We start from the raw sequence: 23,954 nt of genomic DNA, 5'->3' as shown, positions 1-23,954 counted from the left end.
GAGAGGAACAGAACCATGATATGGGGAGAGAAAGGTCAAGCCAAAATCATTTAAAGTGTGCCTCAAAATAAATCAAAGTAATACCATTGGCTAGCCCCCCCCCCCCTCGGAAGACAAGCAGGTTTGGAGAATGAAAGGCATTTTTACCTTATATAGTGATTCTACATGGCTGGTCACGGCAAAAATCAGATTTATGTTGTTCTCAGACATTTTCTCTGTGATTAATGCCAGGGATGGATAGTCCTGTTAAATAGCATTGAAAACGTGTTATCTGTTAATATGCACATTAATACCACAATATAGATTAGATTTAACTGACTTATGTAAAAAGAGATCAGTACCATAGTTGTTGACATGTTGTAGACGTTGTCTGTGCCCACATAGCATTGACCATCATTGGGTCGCACGATGCCTGCCAGGCGCCCGTCCAGTGCAACGTGTGTCTTGGCATCTGTGGTGAAAACCAGCAAATGAGACGCATCTGGCCTCCAACCAATTTTTTCCTACGACAAAAATGGTCAAATAAGAGTGCTCACAATAACAGAAGACTAAAAACCACCTATTTAAAAGCTGTTTATAAAAGTGTGCTGTTTGTAGTCGGTGAAGTATCTAACCTTGCACACAGCTGCCTGTATGATGGCGTCAAAGCCTCCCTCCGGAGCATCTCGGTTTCGAGACACCTTCTGCTTCTTCACCTCCTCTGTAAAGCGGTTCACCTCCTCTGTCAGAGACAGAACGTGTCTGTAGCCAAACTGAGGCTGGCATTTATATGGGATTCTACATCATATAAAGAATAAAATGATTGTTGGCTTATTTTTGGTGTTAAGCACTTTGTTAAAAATTGAATGTATTTATTATTTGTTAGTCTATATTTGAAAATACCATTCAGAATAGGGGAGAAAAGCAATTATTTGAAAGCAATAAATAAAAACATGAAAATTATGAACAATAAATAAAAATGTGAAAGACCAGAAAAAGGCATTAACCCAACAACTGCTGCACTGTGTATGGTATTGATAATTGTAAGAAATGTATTATTTATTAAAATGAGAATCTTTGTTTTGTTTTGTCGGTATCTAAACTTTACTAAAACAGGTATTTTCATGTTAAAGATTCATCATTATAGATGCTGGTGACAGAATACATTTACATTAAAAACAAAGATACATTAAAGGGCACCTATTGTGCCCATTTTTACAAGATGTAATTTAAGTCTCATGTATGCGTGTCTGTGAAGTTTTAGCTTAAAACACACCATAGATCATTTATTATAGCATGTCCAAAATGCTTCCATTTAGGTGGGAGCAAAAACGTGCTGTTTTTGTGTCTGTACCTTTAAAGGATTAGTCCATTTTCTTAAAAAAAGCAAATCCAGATAATTTACTCACCACCATGTCATCCAAAATGTTGATGTCTTTCTTTGTTCAGTCGAGAAGAAATTATGTTTTTTAAGGAAAACATTCCAGGATTTTTTTCATTTTAATGGACTTAAATGGACCCCAACACTTTACAGTTCCAATGCAGTTTAAAATTGCAGTTTCAAAGGATTCTAAACGATCTCAAACGAGGAATAAGGGTCTTATCTAGTGAATCGATTGTCATTTTTGGCAAAAAAACCTTCTCGTCTTCCTCTGGTCCTGTGACGCATCAGCGCGACCTCACGTGATATGTCATCATGTCAAGAGGTCACGGATGATATATGCGAAACTACACCCCACTGTTTACAAGTGTGAAGAAAGAGGACCGCTCCGATGTTGTTGTTTGTTGAATGATACTAATTAATGTCTTTGTGTCAGTTTATTGTTTAAAATGGTCCGCAAATGTGCATTTCATATATGTAACACGTGACCTTTTCATGGGATTACGCAATTACGTGAAGTCGCGCTGGCGCGTCACAGGACTGGAGGAAGACGAGAAGTTGTGGTTTAAAAGTGCATATTTTTATTTTTATTGCCAAAAATGACAATCGTTTCGCTAGATAAGACCCTTATGGCTCGTTTGAGATCGTTTAAAGTCCTTTGAAACTGCAATTTTAAACTGCATTAAAACTAATAAATGTTGGGGTCCGTTAAAGTCCAATAAAATGCTGTAATGATTTTTCTCAAAAAACATAATTTCTTCTCGACTGAACAAAGAAAAACATCAACATTTTGGATTACATGGTGGTGAGTAAATTTGAATGATTTTTTTAAGAAAATGGACTAATCCTTTAAATGCAAATAAAATACTGCTCCTAACTCCCTTACCAAAAGAGACAGTGATACATTTGTAGATAAAATAGATCTGATTCCTGTGAATACAGTCTGAGACAATAGTATTTTACTATTAAGATATGTCAAAAACTATCTGTCAGTCAGTGGCTATGGGCGTGGCTTCATTAGTGTGATGTCACATTACCAAGGGAATCCAAATGTCATGACTCATGTCTTATGAGACTGCTCTGGTTTAATGTGAATTAAAAAGGGAGGAGTGGGTGTTTTTTTCATTGTAGGGTGTTTGTGTTCACACACTACCAACACACATTTATATCCAAACACCTTGTAAAAGTGGATTTTGCATAATAGGTGCCCTTTAAAAATATGATTCTGCCATGAAAGATTGCATAAAGGAAAATAAGCAAGTTCTTAACATATAACTGGTTAATGTTAAACCCTGTAATAACGCCAAAGCTGGTGATGAGTGTTGGTCATTCACTAAAACCTTTCCTGGGGCAAATGAGTCACATCAGTCAATGAGGTGTTTACCAAAACTGCTTACAATGTATCACTTTTGTGTCTATCTCAGCAAATAAGAAACCACACACAAGACATTTCAACCATAAAAGCAGTGATCAAATTCTGCCGGCCAACAAGCACACCACCCATTTACATCATGTCATTAAAATCCCTATGTAATTTAGTGTAAATATACGTGTTTGTCATCACTCACGAGTAGCAGGGATTTAACACAGCCTCCCGAGGGGAGATGTACATGTACGGAGACACCGGTTTATCCACGAAAGCTCCGAAGCCCATCCGCAGATTACTGGTGGTTTTACTCATCTCCTCAGCCAGGCCCCGTCCCAGCCTCCGTAATTGAGACAAGTCATCGTTCATGGAGTATGACAGGTCCATTAGATAATACAGATCCACAGGGTAGTCTTCAACTTGCCGGACTTTTAGTTTAAACACTTGGGAATCATCTGTAGGAAGCCAGATGGATATGTATTCCCTTCAAGATATTAACCCATTATTAACAGAGAAAATCACACATTAGATCTGTACCCGAACTCACCAGGTCTAAGGGTGATGTGCATGCGCTGTGGTTTGATCTGTGTGACGTCGGTGGTGGATCCCGAGGCCTTGTCACTTAAAGGTTTGTCCTCTATCACAGACGTTTTGCTGGTGGGATTCTCCAGTGCTCTTTTACCGCATCCTGCTTCAATAAGATTCCTCTTTAGGTCACACCGGGATGAACCAGAGACATTGTGTCCAAAACCCTGATTTAACAAATACATTTACATTTATGCATTTGACAGACACGTTTTTGAGAGTGACATTACAAAGTATCCATTTTATTACTGTGTGTGTTTGCGGTGTTAATGCACTGTGAGCTTAAGTTTTTCAGTATACTTAATTTGACCAAGCCTGAATAAATAAAGTCCTGCCTACACAATAATGCAAATGTCAGTAAGTCTTAGTGGGATGGGTCAAATAAACCATCTGCAGTTCTGTTTGGTGCAGCCTAACACATTGTCTTTAGGAAACAGCTCTTGTTTTATTTCCTGAACATCAAAATTTTAGAACATGTGAGTCATAAAAAGTTTTTGAAACTCTCTGTTAAAATAAAAATACAGTGTAAGATCCTTTTCCCTTATGGTAAAGATACAGTCCATTGCAGTGCTTACAATAAAAATGAAAACATAGTGCGCTGTTATATCTAATTAAAATGTTATTGACTACTCTCTAAACAATGTGGAGGGTGGTAATACTCTGTCAAACCATAATCTTTAAAAACATCCAGCCATAATAAAAATACTAATTCTTATAAAGTTGAAACATATTGTTACAAAACAAATCCTTAATTCTGAAATTAATAAGCTTAAAACTTTAGTCTGATCACAACAAGCCCTTATAAACTTAATAATCTAAACATCTGCATACAGACTGTCACTCATATAAAAAGGGTCAACTATATCCATTTCCTATATAGTAAGCTAAATGTAAATTGTATAGAATTGTAAGTCTGATTGTTATCTTAATCCTATAGCTCTCCTACAGTATATCAATCCTATATTACACTCATCGATCTCAGCTATAAATAGCACATTTTTTAAACATTATAATGCACCACACCTCTTCAAAGCACCAGGCACAGGTAGGATGCACAGCCAGGCACTGCTGACATGTGCTGGCTCCTCTCGAAGTACAGATGTTAGAGCCTGAAAGAAAGAAAAAGAAGAACATTTATATTTGATTTGGAGGCGGTTTCCCGGACAGGGATTAGACTAGTCCTAGACTAAAATAAATGTAAGGGTTGTCCAAACTGAAAACAACTTGCACTGACATATCTTAAAATACATCAGTGTCCTTTGTTTTGCCTCAAAATGCACACAAGTAATTTTTTTAGTAAGGCCCGTTTGTTACAACTAGTTATATTTCCTAATTAAACTAAGGCCTAGTCCTGGCTTAAGCTAATCCCTGTCCGGGAAACCGCCCCGTGATGTCCAGTTTTATTTAATCTGTTACACAGCATCCAAAAACATAAATATGTTTGTAAATGTTAAACAAGGGAACTGATGGAGCAGTATACCGAAACATTAAGGGGTGGTTTCCCGGATGGGGATTAGCTTAAACCAGGACTAGGCCTTAGTTAAATGGGATATTTAAGTCATTTTTAAAAGCATAATTTATAAATAAACAATACTGGTGTGCATCTTAAGACACAACACTCGTACTGATATATTTTAAGATATGTCAGAGCAAGTTGTTTTCGATCAAGACAACGCTAACATTTAAGTTAGTCTAGGACTAGGCTTAAACCCTGTCTGGGAAACCGTCCCTATGAGTTATTGCTATAAAAAAAACACACCTACACCCCTGATCAAAGGTCAGTCTTTCAGATGATTGGAAAAGTACATAATTTAGTCAAGTGCATATAAAATGAACACATGCCAAATTCTTCATAAGAAGGAAAGAAAGAAAGAATGCTGCGACATACTTTAGTATTTACTATAGCAAAATGTAGTTCATTGTAATGGAGTGTAGTATATAAAAGAGTAATTTCTATACATTGCTAATGTATACTATAATATCTGTAAGCATTAACAACAGTAACTTGACAAATTGTAGTAAATACTGTAGTAGGCTATACTTGAAAATTTACTGTAGTGAGGTTTTAAAACTACAATCTAGGAATTTTGCTTTAGCTAACTAATTAAGTGTACTACAATATTTTTCATGTGTAGAAAAAGAAAGAAAGAAAGATCTAATAAAACTGGAAGAACAGAAGACATACCTTGTACAACATCTGTTAGGAGAAGACAATAAATCCATAAACTGTAGGTGAGTTTGAGTGAAGTTTTCTCCATCATCTTGTATGGTTGTTTAGTAGATAAAGGCGTCTGTGCTACAGCTCTCGGCCGGTCTGTACTCTCCTCCCTCCTGCTTCCTTGCAACATCACAGTTAAGTCCAAATATAGAGGCAGATCTGCCAAAAGTGAGTTTGTTTTCCGAGGGGCTGGTGGGAGGCAGAGGAGTGGTTAACTAACACATTTACTACAACTGCTAAGCTTAAATGCTAACCTTACATTCTTTCATCATGCCATAATGATTAAAACATAGAAAAGTGACTTGCAAGGATCACTGTGTACCAGATGAAAAATATTTTTTATATTATTGCAAACCGTGCTAAGATTCCTGGAATGGGGGTTTTGACCTTACCATAGTAAATATTAAAGTATACTACAATTTACTATAGTTTGCTCTAGTGAGTATACATTTTAGTATACTAATGTGCTACAGTATATATATATATATATATATATATATATATATATATATATATATATATATATATATATATATATATATATATATATATATATATATATATATATATATATATATAACTAAAAGTGGTTCTTGATTCTTGACCACAGTATATATATATATATATATATATATATATATATACTGTGGTCAAGAATCAAGAACCACTTTTAGTTATATATATATATAAAAAAGTGGTTCTTGGCTCGTAATAATAGGGGATCCATTTTTAGTGCTATATAGCACCTATGAAGAACCATACGGGGGTCATATAGCACCACATATGGTTCTACATACCACAATATGGTTCTTCACAGGTACTTCATCAGTGCTATATGGCACTTAAAGTGGTTCCTCTATGATTACAAGCTAAGAACCACTTTTAGTGCTGTTTAGCACTGTTTTTAGAGTGTACTACATCATTTTTCATGTGGGACTTCGTTACATAAATAACATACAGAATAAAAAGTGAATTACCGTTGTTTATTAATAATATTATAGCTCTGTATGATACAATTTGTGTGCAGTAAACTTGTGAAATGTTTTTAATCATTTTAGACCAAAATTCGATAAAAAGTGGCAATATGAAAATTATTATTTTACTTTTTATCCGTTTCTAAGATCTAGTTTTTGGTTACCTTACATGTAATCTTTCTGATATCATAAGTCACCCTCCCCTGTCCTTATGAAGGTGATTCTGTTACCTGATATGCATAAAGGTTTTTATCCACACATCCGCCCATTCAAGCCCCTATTTAACTCACCCAGATAATATGGCAGCTGTACTCCCTCTAGTGGTTGTTGTTATCCTATGAAGGTTTAACTTGAGTTCCTGTGATGGCCTGGCCATCTATCCAGGGTTTAGGACAGGATAACGTGCACGTGGCTGGGATAGACCCAACCCCCAAAAGACAAGTTAGTTCAGAGAATGGATGGATTTTGTAGTCAGTAAATATCTTGTAGTTAAGTTTGTAGAACATTATGTTCGGTCACAGAGTAAATGCAGGCTACTGATAAATGTATACCTTAAATGCACTATAAGTGGATTAAAGTGTCTGTCAAATGCATAAAAATGTAAGAGAAAAACATATGCTCTTAAACTTTTAAGAGTCTTCTGTCTCTGTGTATTATTAAATGTTTCTCAAAAAAAAAAGATATCATAACCCACCACACAATTTGACCAGACACAGCAATTACTTAAAAGGGCCATGGAATGAAAATCTGACTTTTTCCATGTTTAAGTGCTATGATTGGGTCCCCAGTGCTTCTATCAACACAGAAATGTGAAAAATTTCAACCCAGTAACTTAGTTTTGGTAAACCATTCTCTACAAGCACATGAAAAAATAGGTTGTTGAAATTTGGCTCTCCTTATGATGTCATAAGGAGCTCTCATTATAATAATACCAGCCCTTAATCTGCACTATCCAACCACAGCACTGCCATTTAGTGCAGAGAAAAGCACAATTAAGTTTTAATTGCAACAAACCACAATCATTGTGATCAGTGTTTAAATTTCATCAGCTCATTTGCGTTAAAGGACACACCCAAAACTGCACATTTTTGCACACACCTACAAAGTGGCAATTTAAACATGCTTTAAAAATTATTTATATGGTATTTTGAGCTAAAACTTTACATATGTACTCTGGGGACACCAAAGATTTATTTGACATCTTAAAAAAGTCTTGTGCTATGGCCCCTTTAAATTGCATGTATGCCTTTGGCAGACATTTTAACCTGAAGTGCATTCAAAATAATACTAAAAAAAAGTCCTCTAACAGCTCCCTTCAGATTCTGAAGGCATTTACAGATAAAGCTCGGTGGGACTGCTGGGATATTTTTAGAGCGTCTATCAGCATCCTTGGATGTGGTTGTGGATTGACAGGACAACTGTGGCTATCGGGATGAAGGAATGAGGTCCTGGATCTAGACCATGCTCCCCCACTCGCCGAACAAGCATTCCAATAAAGAGAGAGCGAGAAAGATAGCGCCTGTTCGCACTTCCTCCCACCCCCTTTATGCTCTTTCCACACTTCACAGGCTCATGACCCGTGGGGTGTGTTATCTACAGTCACCTCTCAGGACGGGCAGAAGCACTGCAGGCAGTCACAGGCCACCGAGGAGGACTGAAGATCCAGGGATGGGACAAGTCTACTGAAGACAATTAGAGACATTAAAAGAAACATTGTAAGAGACCCAAAGGAAAATTAGGAAAAATGGTGGCAGAGGAAGTAGTAGTGACCCTCTCCGGAGGTGCACCATGGGGTTTCCGATTACAGGGAGGAGCTGAGCACCAGATGCCCCTCCAAGTTGCAAAGGTAAGCGGACATGGTTACCTGGATAACCATGTTATTCATTTGATTGGTAGTATATGAAACAAGACTTCGTAGTGATGTCATACTCCACCTGTCACAACCACATCATGCTTAGTATCCGTCCAGATTCGTCTGCAACTTTTTCGTATAATACAAAATCTGCTACACAAACACAATAGTACACTATAAATGATTAAATCATTGATTTTGTCAGAATGTGTAACATAAACTAATACTGTAGTATACTTAAAGATCTAGCATATTATATATTTATAAACCGTACCATAGTAAATCTTAAAAAGTATACTTCAGTATTACTACAGCTTATCAATTATCTATTGTCAATAGTACAGAGTACTATATTAGGCCTATACATTAACAAAATGTAATTTATTCATATACTACAGTTTACTATAGTAAATGTGTGCTATGTGGGATGATAAGCCTTTATAAGAGTCTTATTTAAGGGATTTTACATGCTCATGTAGCCCATACTGTCACGGGAACAAGTTTGTATTAAATTATAAAAACAAGTATGTACTAATAATACTATATGTTTATTTATGTCATTTGTGTGACATCTTGGTATGACACTTGGCACGCATATTAAATAAAGCATATAACATTTTTCATAACCTGAGATTTACACACACGTATGCATGCACTAAATGTCTTTTATTTAATAAACACAACCATATCAATAAGATAATACAATCACATCGTTTTGTAAACTACAGGCCCCACACTACCTCCTTTATCTTGTGATAAATGTCTGTTTAAGTGCGCTGCTGCAAGCATGCCTGGTCTATAGATAAAGCTGCAGTGCTTTTCACCGTGCGCCTCTTCACTCTTATCTAATTGGCAGCTTTTTGTACGGCTTTCTCTGGAATCCAGATCTTTCAGAGCAGCATTCCTAAACAGTTATATCTAAATGAGGATGTTATTTCAGGAGTGAGTAGTATTACAGCCCCGCTCTCTACTTATAAACCCAGTGCGCTACATTTGTTAGGTGACAACTGTGTGCAATGCATTTTGCCTGATCTAAGGGCTATTTTGGAAGGTTGAGCAATGACAGATACCATATGGGCTACTCTGAGAAATTTCTGAGATAATTGGCTTTTGTACATTTAGAAAAATCTTTTTTCTTAAGGAAAAACCACCCAATTCTATCATTAAACCCAAGGTCACCTAAGCAAAGTCTGTTCTGTCTGTTTCCATTCATAGTGTGGCTCTTCTCCACGACCACCTCTACTTTTATTCAAGCTATTCTCATCCTGCACGATCTCTGATTTCTTCTTTTAATCCTGGCATGTCGAACGACCTCAGTGACACTTGCTCGGCCAGCAAAATTGAACTCTCAAAATGCTCTGGCAATGCCCGAAGGGTTCATAATTCAATGTACAGTAGGGCTGGTGCTTATAACGTCAATGCCAGGTGGCTTTTCGGATACTTTTAATCCACCATTGGCTCTGTTTACTTTATTAGTACGCAGTCCACTTCAAAGAAACAGGCTTTTGTTGAGTTTTAGGTGAGGGACAATTGACTCTTTACAACTTTATTTAGGATGTGAGGAACAAATGGTGAATGCATGGCATGCTCTGGTTCAGGTCTGCCAAGAGGTAACAGCTGCCCTGGCACCAGCTGCACATGTTGTTCCCTCTACTTGCATTCTCAGACCATTTGATCGGCGATAAAAAAAACACGAAAGGTAAACGATCGGAATCTATTTCCCCTAATGCCAAATATTTGAATGTGTCCCTAAAGGCATTAAAGCTTTGCACATTGTGTCCCTGCTTTTTAAGAAGAATGTGTTTAGATTTTTAACAAATAAAAGCTCTTTTGTTTGTTCATTTAGATCGATGTTTCAAGCTTGCAATGTGTTGTTTGGACAGAAACAAGAGGCGAAGTTGGAAATGTGGCCAGACTTTTAGCCTGGTACGTGTTAGAGAAGTGAGTGTGGTCATATTTGACACATGACCTCAGTAAGGCTCTCGAAGGAGATGGAAAAAAGCCATGTGGGCTTCCTTAGGGCTGTCGTCCTCTCTGCCAATTTGTCATTAAATTATTGCAGATACAAAACCAACTGGATAGGACCTTTGTGTACAGTTATGGCCTATAGTTGAGTCCTAACATCAGGTTTTGATGTACTGTCTATGTGAAAAGTAGTCTAAAAAATAGATAATGTTGCCATTTGCTATTATTGATTGTATGCCAAGTCCACCAAATGTAAGCTGAGGCAATCAGTGAGCTGCCCGGATCAACAGATTGTTCATTGGTTTATTAGTAACACATGTTGTTAGTCATTGTAGATATTTATGATGTGCGTACACGAGGGAATTTGGTTGCAGTAAAACCAGAAAGTATTAAGTCAGTTTCGTTAATAGAGCACTTCACTTTTCACAATCTGTATTGTTTTAAAGCAGCTTTACAGAAAAATACCGTGGTGGTACTAGTGTAGTAGTAACTAATGTCTTGCTTGGGTAGTTACATTAGATGTAGTCTCAGCCTCAGACGTCACGCCCACAAACTGTATTGAAGGTCTGGCTACGCGAGACTACATTAGATGCAACTTTTTTTAATCTGCTGAACACAAAGTAAGATATTCTGATCCATGTTCGTTACCAAACAGTTTTGGAGCACTATTGACTTCCATAGTATTTTTCCTACAATAAATTAAATGGTTCTCCAAAACTGCTTGATTACAAACATTCCTCAGAAAATCTTCCTTTGAGGGGTTAGTGATGAGAGGGGTTAGTTTTTAGAAATGCATTCAATATCATTTACTAAAAAAGTAAAAACTTCATTAGTTTTAGCTGTTGTCGAGAGAAATAACCTTGGGAGAAACTCAGCTGGAAGACCAGTTCTGGTGGTCTAGCTATAAAATGTAAATCTTGTATCAAAGCTAGTTAACTAAGTTTATTAAAATGTGTATTCGTTTTGTGAGATTTGTGTACTTACACAATATGCTGTACTCGGTTAGGACATTTGTGTCAAGGAAACTCGCCTAGCTCCGCCGCCAAAAGTACCTCACGTGTGTTCATGTTTATCCGCCGCTGCGCACAATAATTCGCTTATGACATCAGAGTACCGCGAGAGTAATTCTAAATCAGCGCTTTTAAAATACTTCTCGCGATACTCGCGCATGTCATACACTGATCGACAGTGAAGTATTTTTTTCTGAAAAAAATATAAAGAGGATTTTTTAAACATTTGGGTATTTTGGAATACAAACAAAGTAATTATCTTTTATTCAATTGTATATATATATAAAAAATATGTTATTTTCTTTTACGGAGAAAAGGACTTCTTTAAAGGTCACATTTTCTTTTTAAATCCTATTATAATGCAAAACTAGAAGGACTATGACTAAGACAATGCTTAAATAATTGTATTTTATACCCTCCTTATACTTTTTAATTGTGTCTTTTTCATTTATTTTTTAAATTCAAAATGTTATTTGTGCATTCATAAGGGCTGTTAAAAGCTTTATGGTGGCTGTTTACAATGTATGCAAAAAGAAGAAGAATATTTCAAATATTTTTAAAAATTTGTTAATAATATTTTGTATTATTATTATTGTTTTTAGCTGCAATGGTGACATATTTTAATTATTATAATTATCACTTTTATAATTATTTTCACTAAGACCAAAGGTACGGAGCACATGGTAGGGGCTTGAGCAAATATAGACAAAGTCAAATATAGACATTTTCAAGGCTTTTAAATCCAGCCTGTGGGTTGTCCAGCCATAGCTTGAAACAACTCAACAATTTTTAGAGTGATTCATTATATATTTAGATCCATGTACTCACTCAGCTTACTGTGTTTTGTAAAGCACATTCATGCTTCCTCTGTCTCCCCCTGCTGGTATAGGTGAGAAAGCGCAGTAAGGCTTGCAGGGCCGGGCTCAGAGAGACCGATGAGCTGGCATCAATCAACGATCTCTCCTGTGAAAACCTGTCTCATGCTGAAGCTATGAATCTGATTGACAGTGGCAGAGGAACACTTCATCTGCGAATTAAAAGGTGAGAGTAAAATCATTCTTGTGTTTTTTAGTTATGTTATTAAGTTTCATCTGATTTAATCACTCTGCATTTCATATTAAGGGCCCCAGCTGCCTTTCAGTCAGTGGTGCTCTTGGGTCGGGCCCCCTCTCCCCGTATTGATAAGGAGTATCGTGCAGCCTTAAGAGCTCTATCCCCACCACTCGTCTCTAAACCGTCTGGTGTTAACAGGGCATCGCTCCTGTCCCCTACTGGTGGGATTGGGTGCCTTACGTCCCCTCCAGACAGCGAGGCGTACTACGGTGAGACAGACAGCGATGCAGATGTGGTGGCACAAGAGAGGCAGCGCAGACAGAGACGACGAAGCCCCAGTAACTCACCCGCCAAGAGCCCAAGCCAAGTCTCACCGCAGGAAGAGGAGACATCAGAACTTAGCGGCTATGAAAGTGCCCAGGATGTGTGCACTTTCCCTCAGTCACAGAGCTGGGGTGGGTCAGGTGTGAATGAACAACAGCACGTGATGCCCGGGGTGGCCCGCAGAGAGGTGGTCTTTCAGCCTCCCCAGGTTGAGTGGTCACACCAAGGAGAAAACTCCTCTGATAATTCTGATCAAAGTCCATCAGGTGCTGCAGAAGTGGACAGCGGTTTTCAAGAGCCACCCTCTGTACCTCCTCTTGTTTCTCCAGAACGGGCCAGAGGAGCTCTCATGCTGGCATCTCACAGACAGATGGTACCCATAGTGGGCCCTGTGATTAACCCAGTGGATGAAGAACTCAGTGTTACATATATGGACAAGGCCAAGCAAGCTAGTGAGTATAACTCAATATTTTTGAACAGTTTATTAATAATGCTTTTGAATGAGAATAAGTTCAGTATTTGCAAATCTATTGTCTCCGTCTTATTAGCTTTATTATGGACCCTGCAGCATATTGCATTTACATTACATTACATTTAGCAGACACTTTTATTAAAAGTGAGGAAGACGGCAAAGCGATACATTATAGGAAAGCAATAATACGGGAGGGCTATACAAAGTAAATTTCTGCTCACAAAGTTTAAGCATTCTTTAGAGAAACAACCTGTTTGGAGAGAGAGAAAAGATTAGGTTTATTTCATATGCCTTTTGAAAATGTATACATTTCTAATATTATGAGAAACTCCAGATTTTTTTTTAACCTTAAGTTTATGACTTTGTGGCTTTTCAATGAGAAATTATGATAGATGAGCAATAAATAATGTCTGTAGTCAATGGTAAATTTGTTGAAATTTTAATGTTTGCATAAGTATAATTTTTTTTTAGGAGAAAGTACATCAGCATCTTTCTCGTACTTACTATGTCATACTTATTATGACTTCTCAACCCATGAATACGAATTTCCCAGTATAAGGGATTGGGGAACTGAATTGTCACTAGTTAATTTGCCTTTTTTGGATACTGTCATAGAATTATCTGAACATAAGCTGGACCTAATTTAACTAGGCAACATTTGTTTAAAGGGGACATATCATGAAAATCTGACTTTTTCCATGCTTAAGTGATATAATTTGGTCCCCAGTGCTTCTATCAAACTAGAAAATGTGAAAAAGATCAACCCAGTAACTTAGTTTTGGTAAAACATTCTCTGCAAGCATGTGAAAACATGAAATTGAAATGTAGCTTCCCTTGTGATGTCAAAAGGGTATTAGTTCTCATTAATCTGCAGTATCCAACCACAGCACTGCCATTTAGTGCAGATTTCAACTCATTTGCATTTAAAAGGATACACCCAAAAATCGCTAAAAAACTACAAAGTGGCAATTTTATCATGCTATAAAAAATCTATATGGTATTTTGAGCTAATCATTCACATATCTACTCTGGGGACACCAAAGATTTATTTGACATCTTAAAAAAGTCTTGTGAAATGTCCCCTTTAAGTGCTCTAATACAAGATTTGTAACATGAACATGATGAATAGGACATGTGGGTTTGTATGGTTAAACGATAGACATCTATTATCACTTAGGGTGTACTCACTTTTGTTGCTATTTTGACATTAAAGGCAGGATAGGCAGGAATTATCAAAAAAACTTTTTTACAAATTTTACAAAAACTGTCTTTATATACCAATACAATAATTAAAGTGTAAGTACTCTGAAAAAGAGAGTATAAAACTCGAGTGTCTGTAGACCTCTCATGAATGTTTTAAACACAGCTAATTATTTCCATTCGGGACAAAACAAATGATTGGCTTGCGCGACAATCACTCTCTCTCGCGACCATTGCACCACCCCTGCTGCTAGGGGTCAGCCCACACATGCACACATCCGATTGATTTGAGAGTGCACGAGGCACCCTAGGAAGAGAAAAAGTATGGCAGAGAAAGAGCATTCAGAATCAGAACTCACAGTACCTGCATATGCAGTCAGCGAAGGCAAACAAGGCAAAAAAAGGAATAAACGAAGAAATCAAACGAGAGTAAATATCGCGTGGCTTTTTCCCGAGTCAACGATGTGGTAGCGGTATTGTCTCCGGAGTCTAGTCCTCATCAGAGTCAACAATGCTTTCATCACGGAAACTCTTACATGCAAAACACCTTATATGTTATGAATCTTCCACGAAATTCACCTTCATCACAGTGTAACTGATAGTAATAAAAAAAACTTGTATCAATGCAACCTGTTTTTAGCTTTGTCTTATAAATATAACTAGCTCGTTTGTTACCGAATCAAACAAAATATATTTTAAACTTTACCAGTATCGGTATGCTAGCTTAATAGTGAGTACTTAAAGCTATCGTATTTGTTTTATATTCATAGTGATAAAGTTAGGTGTATTATTACATGTGATTGTGACATGATGTTACTACATCCACCGCACTCCTTCCTCTCCGCTCGTCTGAGGTAAATGCCTCTCCCAGCAGAGTCGGTCAGCGTTGCGCGTTCATGTGTTTGGGGGCGTGGCTTTAGAAGAAACCCAGAAGGGAGGGGGTGGAGTGAATGGAAAAATTAGCGTGAGAGGTCTACAGACACTCGATTTTTATACTCTCTTTTTCAGAGTACTTACATTTTACTTATGTATTGGTATATTGAGACAGTTGAACCAAATTTGGAAAAAAGTGTTTTAGACTTTTTTTAGACTTAAACCTGCCTACTCTGCCTTTAATGGCTATATGTTAAGTTATTTTCAGAAGACAGCAAATCTATACTGCTATACAAGCAGCACATTGACTACTCTAAAATATATTCAAATTTCATTATTGTCTCTTGAGAAGATATACATAACTATTTGCTGAAATGGCAGGGGTGTACTCACTTAAAAGATCACTCACTATAAAGATATAGTATATATATATATATATATATAAACTTTATTACAGGCCTAGACCCAACAAGAAGACATACAACATAAAAAACAAACAAACAAAAAGGAATAGATACATAAACACATAAAGACATAGTGGTGGGTTATTCTGTAAAATACAGGTCTATGCTGCACAGAATGTACTTTTGGATTTGAGTTGAAGCAGCTGGCTAAAATCAAATAAATAGATTAGATGCAATGTAAAAATGTCTGTGTCTTTAAGTGAAGAAAAAGTATTCCTATTGACAGCAAATCGGATAAGGCTTAACTGGGAATAATCATAAGCTTGATGTGTGGGATTTATAATTAAAAGAGTGGTAAACACATACAGATGATGGTGACAGGGGTTCCTACATATCCCTCTGCTTGTTTTAACATTGGGTAGGGTGATGTACGCAACCTAGAAGACAGCTAGAAACTATATTTGTACTCTGACTCAGGCCTATAATGCAGGCCTGTGTTGCATGCTAGGAAAGGCATGTCCAGTTGCTCTGTAGTGTCAGTGTCAGTTCATTTTCTCCGTTTAAACTTTTTTCATTAATAGTGACACAAAACATTGCATCACAGGAAGTGTTTTCTCTCTTTATTATCTCTTTTTATTATTTTGTGTGTATTATTTTATTTATACATTATTAAGCCTTATGGGTTTTTATTTTTTTAACCATTAATAAATGCTTATCTTAGTATATATTTATTTGACAACACCTTTAATGGCACTGAATGATAAAAGTAAATGCTCATTACCTTAACAAGAAACAATATACGGTAATAAGAAGCTTCAGGTACAAAATATTTTATTATTAATAGTACAATATAACATTTAGTCATGCCTGTTTGTTTTTTCTAAATCCAAGGGCAGATTTAAGTATCATACGGCTTTAGGGATTACTGTTAGATGAAAGCTTATTCATCCCTCGTATTCAAATACAGATCGTAAAAACGTAATACAATACAAATACAAATACAAATAATGATGTTTAATGAGAAGTAGACTGTTTTAGAGTCAAACGAATACTGTATAGGCTATCTTATGTGAATTCTCTGATGGGGTGCGAATTCCTCGCTCTAAATGCCTTTGGGCTTGGTTGCAGGTAATGATGCCATGCCTGAAGGTCACTTAGCTTTCTAAGACTCTGAGAACTGTAGTAACTGACAGTCTGAGCCATGAAAATATATTTTTTGGCATTTATTTCACCTAGAAACATCTAGAAATGTTGTTTGCGAGTTCTCGTGTGCGTGAATGGAAAGGATCATTGACAGCTGCTCTTCATTTGTCACAGTAAGTGGTGATATTACAGAATAAGCCAGGGCTTTCAGACAGTCTTGGTAAGAAGAGATGAAGTGTGCACACCTGTTATTGTGACAGCACAGTGGGGGGTCAAGAACATAGGGATGGACAAAATACTGATGCACCCATCAGTAGCTTTAAATATCTTTATAGATAATAAACCAAGATTAAATAACTTTTAAAGAGGAATTGTTTGAATACAATATATTCAATTGTAGTTACAAGCTTAGAAATGGTTAAAAATATGCGCAAATATTGATATATGTTTAGTAAAATACTCTACAGTGTGATATTAAATTTTCCCACCGTCAAAATTTTACCTGGGTCTCTGTTTGATGTTTGAAGGTTGAGCTTAGATTTTGAGGTTAACACATTGAGCGGTAAAGATTTTGATCTTTGTGACCCTGCATGACAGGTCACCCTATGCCTCCCATCCAGCCAGAGACGGAGGTGAGCCCAAACAGGTGGGAAATATCCGTTAGCAGTGGTCACCGACTGAAATAGCCCGAATGACATAATGGGGTTTCTTTGGGCCTGTGACAGGGTGTTGTGGTTAGACAAAAGGTCTTTAAAAGGCCTGACCCCTTTCTACGGACTGGGTGATTTTGTACCAATGTGGGCAGAGGACCCAAGTAATTCTGGCTGTGCTCCACTTGTATGTTTGGGCATGTGCTGCCAGTGAGGCTGGCTTGTTTTCTCACTGAACAATATGAGAAGTCTCATATCGCCCGGAGAGGCTGAACATGAACGACACATCTATGCAGGTAAAGACCTGAGGGTTTCTGTAGAGGTTTGAATTGGTTTTGGATTGAAATGCTGGTAGGGAGATGTTGTTTTAGGGACATGTTCTTTGTGGAAAATATGTTCGATAATGAAATGAAAGGCAGAAATGAATGTTTACAGTGCCTTTGCTTTACTACTGTACTTAAATGTTTAGATACATTTTTACTCTTGGGTTAATATAAAATAGTAATATTTTTCAGTTTTTTTAAAAAAAAAGATTGTTTATCATAAAAAAATGTGATGTTACAGTACATGTAAGTTTTGACATAAGCAGGTATTTAATAGTTAGTCCATCTTTGATGTAGGGTTATCAATACTAGGGTTTAATAATTATAGATGTACATTTAGATCTTTATTGCACAAAACTCTCACGTTGATCATACTTGGATGTATTTAGGATGTTCAAAATATATGATATATACATTATCAAAGCATCTTGACTTTTTGGGGTTTGTTTGTAAAGCCAGATGTCAGATATCAGATGTCTTTACTCTGTCTTTTAACATAGACCCTCGTTCTCCAGGGGGTTACTTGCTCAAGCTGTAAGAATGTGATGGGCTATTTGTAGAGGAGATTGAGCTCAGTGATTTACCATGAGGGTTTCTGCCAGACATTTCAGCATCCAACCCAATGCATTATAGTGTCCTATATCAGAGCTATTCCGACTCCACTTGAAAGTCTGTTCCATTTATTACAATGCCAACTTGATTTATCACAAAGTGGTAACTGATTTTGCTTGTTTTTGCTTTTAAAGGTACTGCTTTATAAAAATCATAAGTGTTAATATACTGTATGTCTAGAAAACTCCTCCTTGAAAAGGTAATGGAGGTAATGGAAAAGAACAACACTGTTATCCTGTGTCATACAAATTCAGACGTCATGTATTAAATATGAATAAAACACTATATGTGTGTTAATGTCTCATGAATGTACATCAATGAAAATTTGCGATCAAATGTTTTTATTAAATTCCTCAAAAACTACGATTAGGGCAATTGTATGTTACCTGCATTAATTTTGTGCCCTATAGTGTTAATAAATAGAACCAATTGTCTAATTTGTATTTACTTTTTACATTTACATTTTAGCAGAAACACCTAAAACAAAGTTGATACTAAACCTGTATGGTCCGGTTTCACAGACAAGGCTTAAGCTTCCTGCCAGATGAAAATTCATATTTGAGATGTCTTAACTGAAAACAGCTTGCATTGACATATCTAAGAAAGATCAGTGCCATTGTTTTATCTCAAGATGCACAACAGTAAGACACATTTATAAAAGTTACTTAAATGTCTTAATTTAACTATGGATACCCCTGGCCTAACCTGAGCCCTATCTATGAAATCAGATCTATATCTACAGTACTAAACTATGAAAGAACAATTATAGAGCCATATAATCATCATCTGGGTATTCGTACATTTGAACGTAATATCTCATTGGCATGTGCCATAAACTGTCATTTTTTTGTTACATTGTTCAAGTAAACACCTTGAAAGTATTTCTTACTGATCACTACACACTCTCTTTCTCTCCTTAGAGCTACACAGGGGTGAAAGTTTACAGGATAAGCAGGTGAAGGAGGCTAGATCCAAGTGCCGAACCATCGCCTCGCTCTTGACCGACGCACCAAACCCTCATTCTAAAGGTGTGCTTATGTTTAAGAAGCGACGACAGCGTGCGAAGAAATACACTCTTACTTGTTTTGGCAGTGTAGACGGAGAAAGCTACAGTACCACTGAAGGAGAAACAGAAGACGAAAGCTTCTTTCCTGGCAGTGACTCTGAATTTGATGAAGACGGTTTTTCTGCCGCACCAGACCCTACTTGGGATAGCGGTTATCTGGATGTTCTAGACAGGAGAACTTCAGCGTGTGTTGCGTCTGACAGAGATGTAGAGACCAGTCCAGGCCTAAACGCCACCTCAGGAAAAGGAGCTCATCTTTTTGAACAACAAAGGAAAAGAGCAGAAGAGCATATGTCAAACCTGGTTACATCCTCTGCTTTGCCCAAACCACAGCATCAGGAAGACTCGACCTTGACATATACCCCAGTTACTCCAGTTGCACCCCTGAATTCTCATAGTACCAGTATGCTGAACGGAGAACCTTTGGTGGTGAGCAGGACAAGCGTTGTGTTGTCCTCCCCTGGCCAGACACAGATGCCATCAATGGCAGGAGCTTCACAAGAACAAACTGACTCGTCGGCTGCCAGCTCAGTGCACAACAGAACCGCCAGGCCATTTGCTCCTGGCTGTGTAAGCCACAGAGCGGCTACTGCTCCCGTAGTCTTTAAACCCACCACTGCCAAAAAAGCTGGATCACAGATCCAAGCTGTGTCTGTGGCAACAATCCCAGCATCCTTTTCTCCTGCTAGGTCAGAGGTGAAGAAAGCCATATCAACAACATCACTGTTTATTCCTGCCAGACCAGCCACCTACAATGGTCCTTCCTCTTTGCTTTCTCCTTCCTCTGTCACTTCAGGTCCATTTTCTCCCCCCGCTTCAAATGCTCCACATTACTCCTCAGCCTATTCCAGTCCCTCTGCCCCGTTTTCTCCAACAGCTTCCCATGTATCATCATTGAATTCACCACATGGTACGGTTCAGCCTTATTCTCCATCTCAAAAACAGGCAATGCCCCTAAGTCCTCCTTACCAGGCGGTTTCTTCTCAATATCAGCCACCACCACCACCAATTAATGTTACAGAACAGCCTTTCTCTCCCACCTTCACAAATGCCCCAGCCCTTCACTATGTGTTTGCTCCTGCCCCTGTCTCTGTCCCTGTCCCTGCCCCTACCCCGGCCTCTGTACATACCAATGCTCCAGCAACCCCAAATGTACAGTCTTGCCCATCCCACAAAGTTTCTTTCAACCCATTTGTTTCTGTAGGATCCACTACCCCAGACACACCAAATACACCAATGCCCCAGCAGTATCAAGAAGCAAAATCCACTGACGGGATCTCTTCTCGGGAACAGCGGGTCTCTGTACCGGCTGCCCGCACTGGTATTCTGCAGGAGGCTCGTCGTCGTAGTGCCAATAAACCAATGTTTAATCCCCAAGAGGAGAAAAAGCCTCCTTCATACAACCCTGAACTACTGTCTCTAGTACAGAACCTGGATGAAAGGCCCCGTTCTGGTGTGGAGGCTGGGTTTGAGTCTGGCCCTGAGGAGGACCTCCTCAACTTGGGTGCTGAGGCTTGTAACTTCATGCAGGCCCAGAAGAACAGGATTCCACCACCAGTGGCTCCTAAACCAGCTACCCCAGCTCCCGAGATTTCTCAGATGCGAGGGAAGGGGGCAGAGTTATTTGCACGCAGACAGACTCGCATGGATCGTTATGTGGTGGATAAGCAACCTAAATCTCCAGCCCAGCCTCGTGACCCTTCACCCACACCCTCTCTCCCAGGTCACTGGAAATACTCTCCCAACATCCGTGCCCCGCCACCTATTAATTATAATCCACTGCTGTCACCATCCTGTCCTCCAGTGGCCCAGCGTGGCACCAAGGCTAGTGCTGCATCAAAAGTTGGGGTTAAAACAGTGCCTGGCCAACACAAACCAGGCATAAAGGCTCTTGACTTTGTGAGCAGGCAGCCATACCAGCTCAACTCCTCCATGTTCAGTTATGGCGGTGGAATCCCTCAGACCACTGCCACTTATCAGCAGCAGAATGGTGTCAACATGACAGGCAGTTCCCTAAACATGCCAAAGCAGGTTCCTGTTAAAACAAACCGTGTGTATGAAATCAAACGTTTCTCTACACCTCCTCCCATGTCTGCACCCACAGCCTTGACCCCTATTGTAATTGCCCCTCGCTCTGCCACCACTCTTGGTGAGCCGATGTGGCGTACTGATATCACTTCCCCACCTCCTGTTGCTCCACGACCCATGGCACCATTCTCCCCACCACCTCCTGCCCCTACAGCAGCTCTGCCTGCTCTCCCCAAAATGTCCACTACCCCTGTGCTTAATTCAGTGCCTGTTCCACAACCAGCGCAAGCCTACACCCCATTCCAGGCAGCTAAGCAGTTTCAGAGCGCCCCTGAGTTGAGTCCTCTATCCGCTGGTGTGCGATCCTCAGTGTCTGGGAGCAGCCAAAACCTGCGGGTACCCAGACCCCGCTTCAGTACATCAAGTATGGGAATCCAACCAAATGTGTGGAGGCCTGGCTCTGTGCATTACTGAGAATCCACTTTGACACTAATTACCAGCCAGAGGCAAGAGCACTCATGTGCTTGCTCTGTTCTGTCAAATGAATTGTGCGACTACAGTAATATGACAAAAGGCATCAGTCATAGAACTGATGCGTTTTCCTGCATGTTCACAATTTTAGCACACGATTGTACTTTGTTTGTTCATTACTCAATGACACCACTATTAAGGGGTTGATTCACCTAAAATTAAAATTCAGTCATCTTTATTTAACCTCACGTAACCCTACTCGAACCCTGCAGGACTCAAACCAGCAATCGGCCCGGCATGGGAGTCAGGCACTCTAACAGGGAGGCTCAAGGCCACAATCTCTTGAGATTGGGAAATAAAGTTCAAAGATGACAATTTTCATTTTCGGAAAACTATTCCTTTAAAAGAATGCAGTAATATCACACTGTGAAGACAAGCTTAATTTATGGTGATGAACAGATGAAATGCACACTGTCACTATTTGTTAGATGAACTAAATTAAATATAGCCACTAATGTCTGATAACCATCGCTTTTGATGTTATGTACAGTACATGGGGCCACAAGGAAGATAAGTAATACTGTATTAATGATTTGTATTGCTGGTTTATTCACTTGGGGCCACAAGGATGTAATGATAAAGGTTGAGAAAACTGTGTAATGACAAGACCCTATTGTGTCAGAAGATATTTAAGGCCAGAATCAAGTGTTGTAGAATGTTCAGAGATGTATCTGCTCAAGTTGTATCAGGGTCTATGTGACAAAGAGATGAAAGAGGTGTATAAAGATTGTGACAACAGCTGAAATGATAAAGAAGAAGAGTCCTGGAGAGATGGTACAAACCAACCATGCTTTAACTCATGCTTTTGAATTGCTAGCTTATCGACTTGCTTCCGCCGATGTCTTGTTACACTATCCATCCTTGACAGAGAGCAAAATATCTCTTGTGGCTGAACTGCAGGCCTGTGTAAAGAGTGTTGCTCAAAGGCTTTGCTTCTTGCTTGACGGGGATCAGAATGGATGCTTGATGCATGCACTCATTTCATCCTCATAATGCTACAAATGCCGAGCCTGAGACTGACTGAGTAATTTGAAAAGCATGTCAACTCAACACTCGGGAATTGTGCTTGAGCCTTTTTATACGACAGCCGAAGAGACAGAGATGCTTGATGACAAACTGATTGCACTGCTTTATCTTTGTAACATATTATGTGAATGCGACATCTCACCACTTTCTGCTGTGCTTGATCTCATTGTGAATAATGCTTATGACAAACAAGTATTACATTCATATAAATCACTTGTGTGAGCCGTTTGGCAGCAGTTGTGAAATATGGACATGCCTAGATTGCTTGCTTTGCTTATTTTATGAAAATAATAATCGATGGTCAAAATAAGGGTCATGTGATGGTGGGTACCATTTCTTAAGGATACACTCTAAAAATGTTGTCCATATTTGACCCAACTATGGGTTCAAACAACCCAACATTTTTAGGGTGTAAGATGGTTGATTGGAAGTAATATTATATATTGTTGTCATATAATTATAAAGTGATACCTGATTCATTTTAATATTTGAAGTATGAAGCAAGAGAGAAATATTTTAAAGCAAGAATGGAGGAAAAGGCAAGTCAGTACTTTTCTGACCTTGTGGGTTACTGTGTTGCTGTATACACTAAAATACAGTAATGTCGTAGAGTATGTGTGAACCAATTGGACTGTCAGAATGTATGCCATGCATCTACACAGCACATTTATAGGTATATTTCTTTAGTAAAAGTGTTATATGTTTGCTTTAAATATTTGAAAAATAGTGTAAATTAAATGAATTACACTTAGTTATATTGCTTTGGGTAATTTGAAGTTAATAGCAGGATTGTGCAATTGCAGAAATTGATGGAGTAATGGCGTTTTAGTTTTGGGGGTTGTGGGTTTGGAAAGAGAACTAATTTGTACTGTCTGAGACACTAATGTAGAATAATTTAAATAAAAATTTAAAATTTCAA

At 38.3% G+C, this 23,954-nt stretch overlaps 2 protein-coding genes across 2 annotated transcripts in view; one reads left to right on the top strand and one right to left on the bottom strand.

Moving 5' to 3' along the window:
- Window positions 1-8,483, bottom strand: part of itgb3b (integrin beta 3b) — a 22,253-nt gene extending 13,770 nt beyond the window's left edge. The window contains exons 1-10 of the mRNA XM_073866981.1: window positions 8,438-8,483; window positions 8,107-8,182; window positions 6,794-6,915; window positions 5,497-5,718; window positions 4,335-4,420; window positions 3,274-3,478; window positions 2,929-3,181; window positions 615-777; window positions 342-503; window positions 148-243 (exon numbers count right to left, since the gene is read on the bottom strand). Coding sequence (XP_073723082.1) covers window positions 148-243; window positions 342-503; window positions 615-777; window positions 2,929-3,181; window positions 3,274-3,478; window positions 4,335-4,420; window positions 5,497-5,659 — 1,128 coding nt within the window. The 5' untranslated portion in view covers window positions 5,660-5,718; window positions 6,794-6,915; window positions 8,107-8,182; window positions 8,438-8,483. The remainder of the gene's footprint in view (window positions 1-147; window positions 244-341; window positions 504-614; window positions 778-2,928; window positions 3,182-3,273; window positions 3,479-4,334; window positions 4,421-5,496; window positions 5,719-6,793; window positions 6,916-8,106; window positions 8,183-8,437) is intronic.
- On the top strand, window positions 8,216-23,954 carry synpo2lb (synaptopodin 2-like b). The gene is made up of 4 exons (XM_055176087.2): window positions 8,216-8,349; window positions 12,220-12,371; window positions 12,453-13,159; window positions 19,305-23,954. The coding sequence occupies exons 1-4, from the start codon at window positions 8,248-8,250 to the stop codon at window positions 21,950-21,952; spliced, it is 3,609 nt and encodes a 1,202-aa protein (XP_055032062.2). The 5' UTR covers window positions 8,216-8,247; the 3' UTR covers window positions 21,953-23,954.

Source organism: Misgurnus anguillicaudatus, chromosome 4, assembly GCF_027580225.2.
Source record: "Misgurnus anguillicaudatus chromosome 4, ASM2758022v2, whole genome shotgun sequence".
Classification (NCBI taxonomy): domain Eukaryota; kingdom Metazoa; phylum Chordata; class Actinopteri; order Cypriniformes; family Cobitidae; genus Misgurnus; species Misgurnus anguillicaudatus.
The sequence above is the reverse complement of the archived record's forward strand: the minus strand, read 5'-3'. Positions and strand labels throughout refer to the sequence as shown.

Excerpts from the sequence above, each read along its gene's own strand:
- synpo2lb (XM_055176087.2), top strand. The coding sequence starts at position 8,248 with ATGGTGGCAGAGGAAGTAGTAGTGACCCTCTCCGGAGGTGCACCATGG. Across the intron at positions 8,350-12,219 it reads TGCCCCTCCAAGTTGCAAAG|GTGAGAAAGCGCAGTAAGGC; the intron begins GTAAGCGGACAT and ends CTGCTGGTATAG. Across the intron at positions 13,160-19,304 it reads GGACAAGGCCAAGCAAGCTA|AGCTACACAGGGGTGAAAGT; the intron begins GTGAGTATAACT and ends TTCTCTCCTTAG.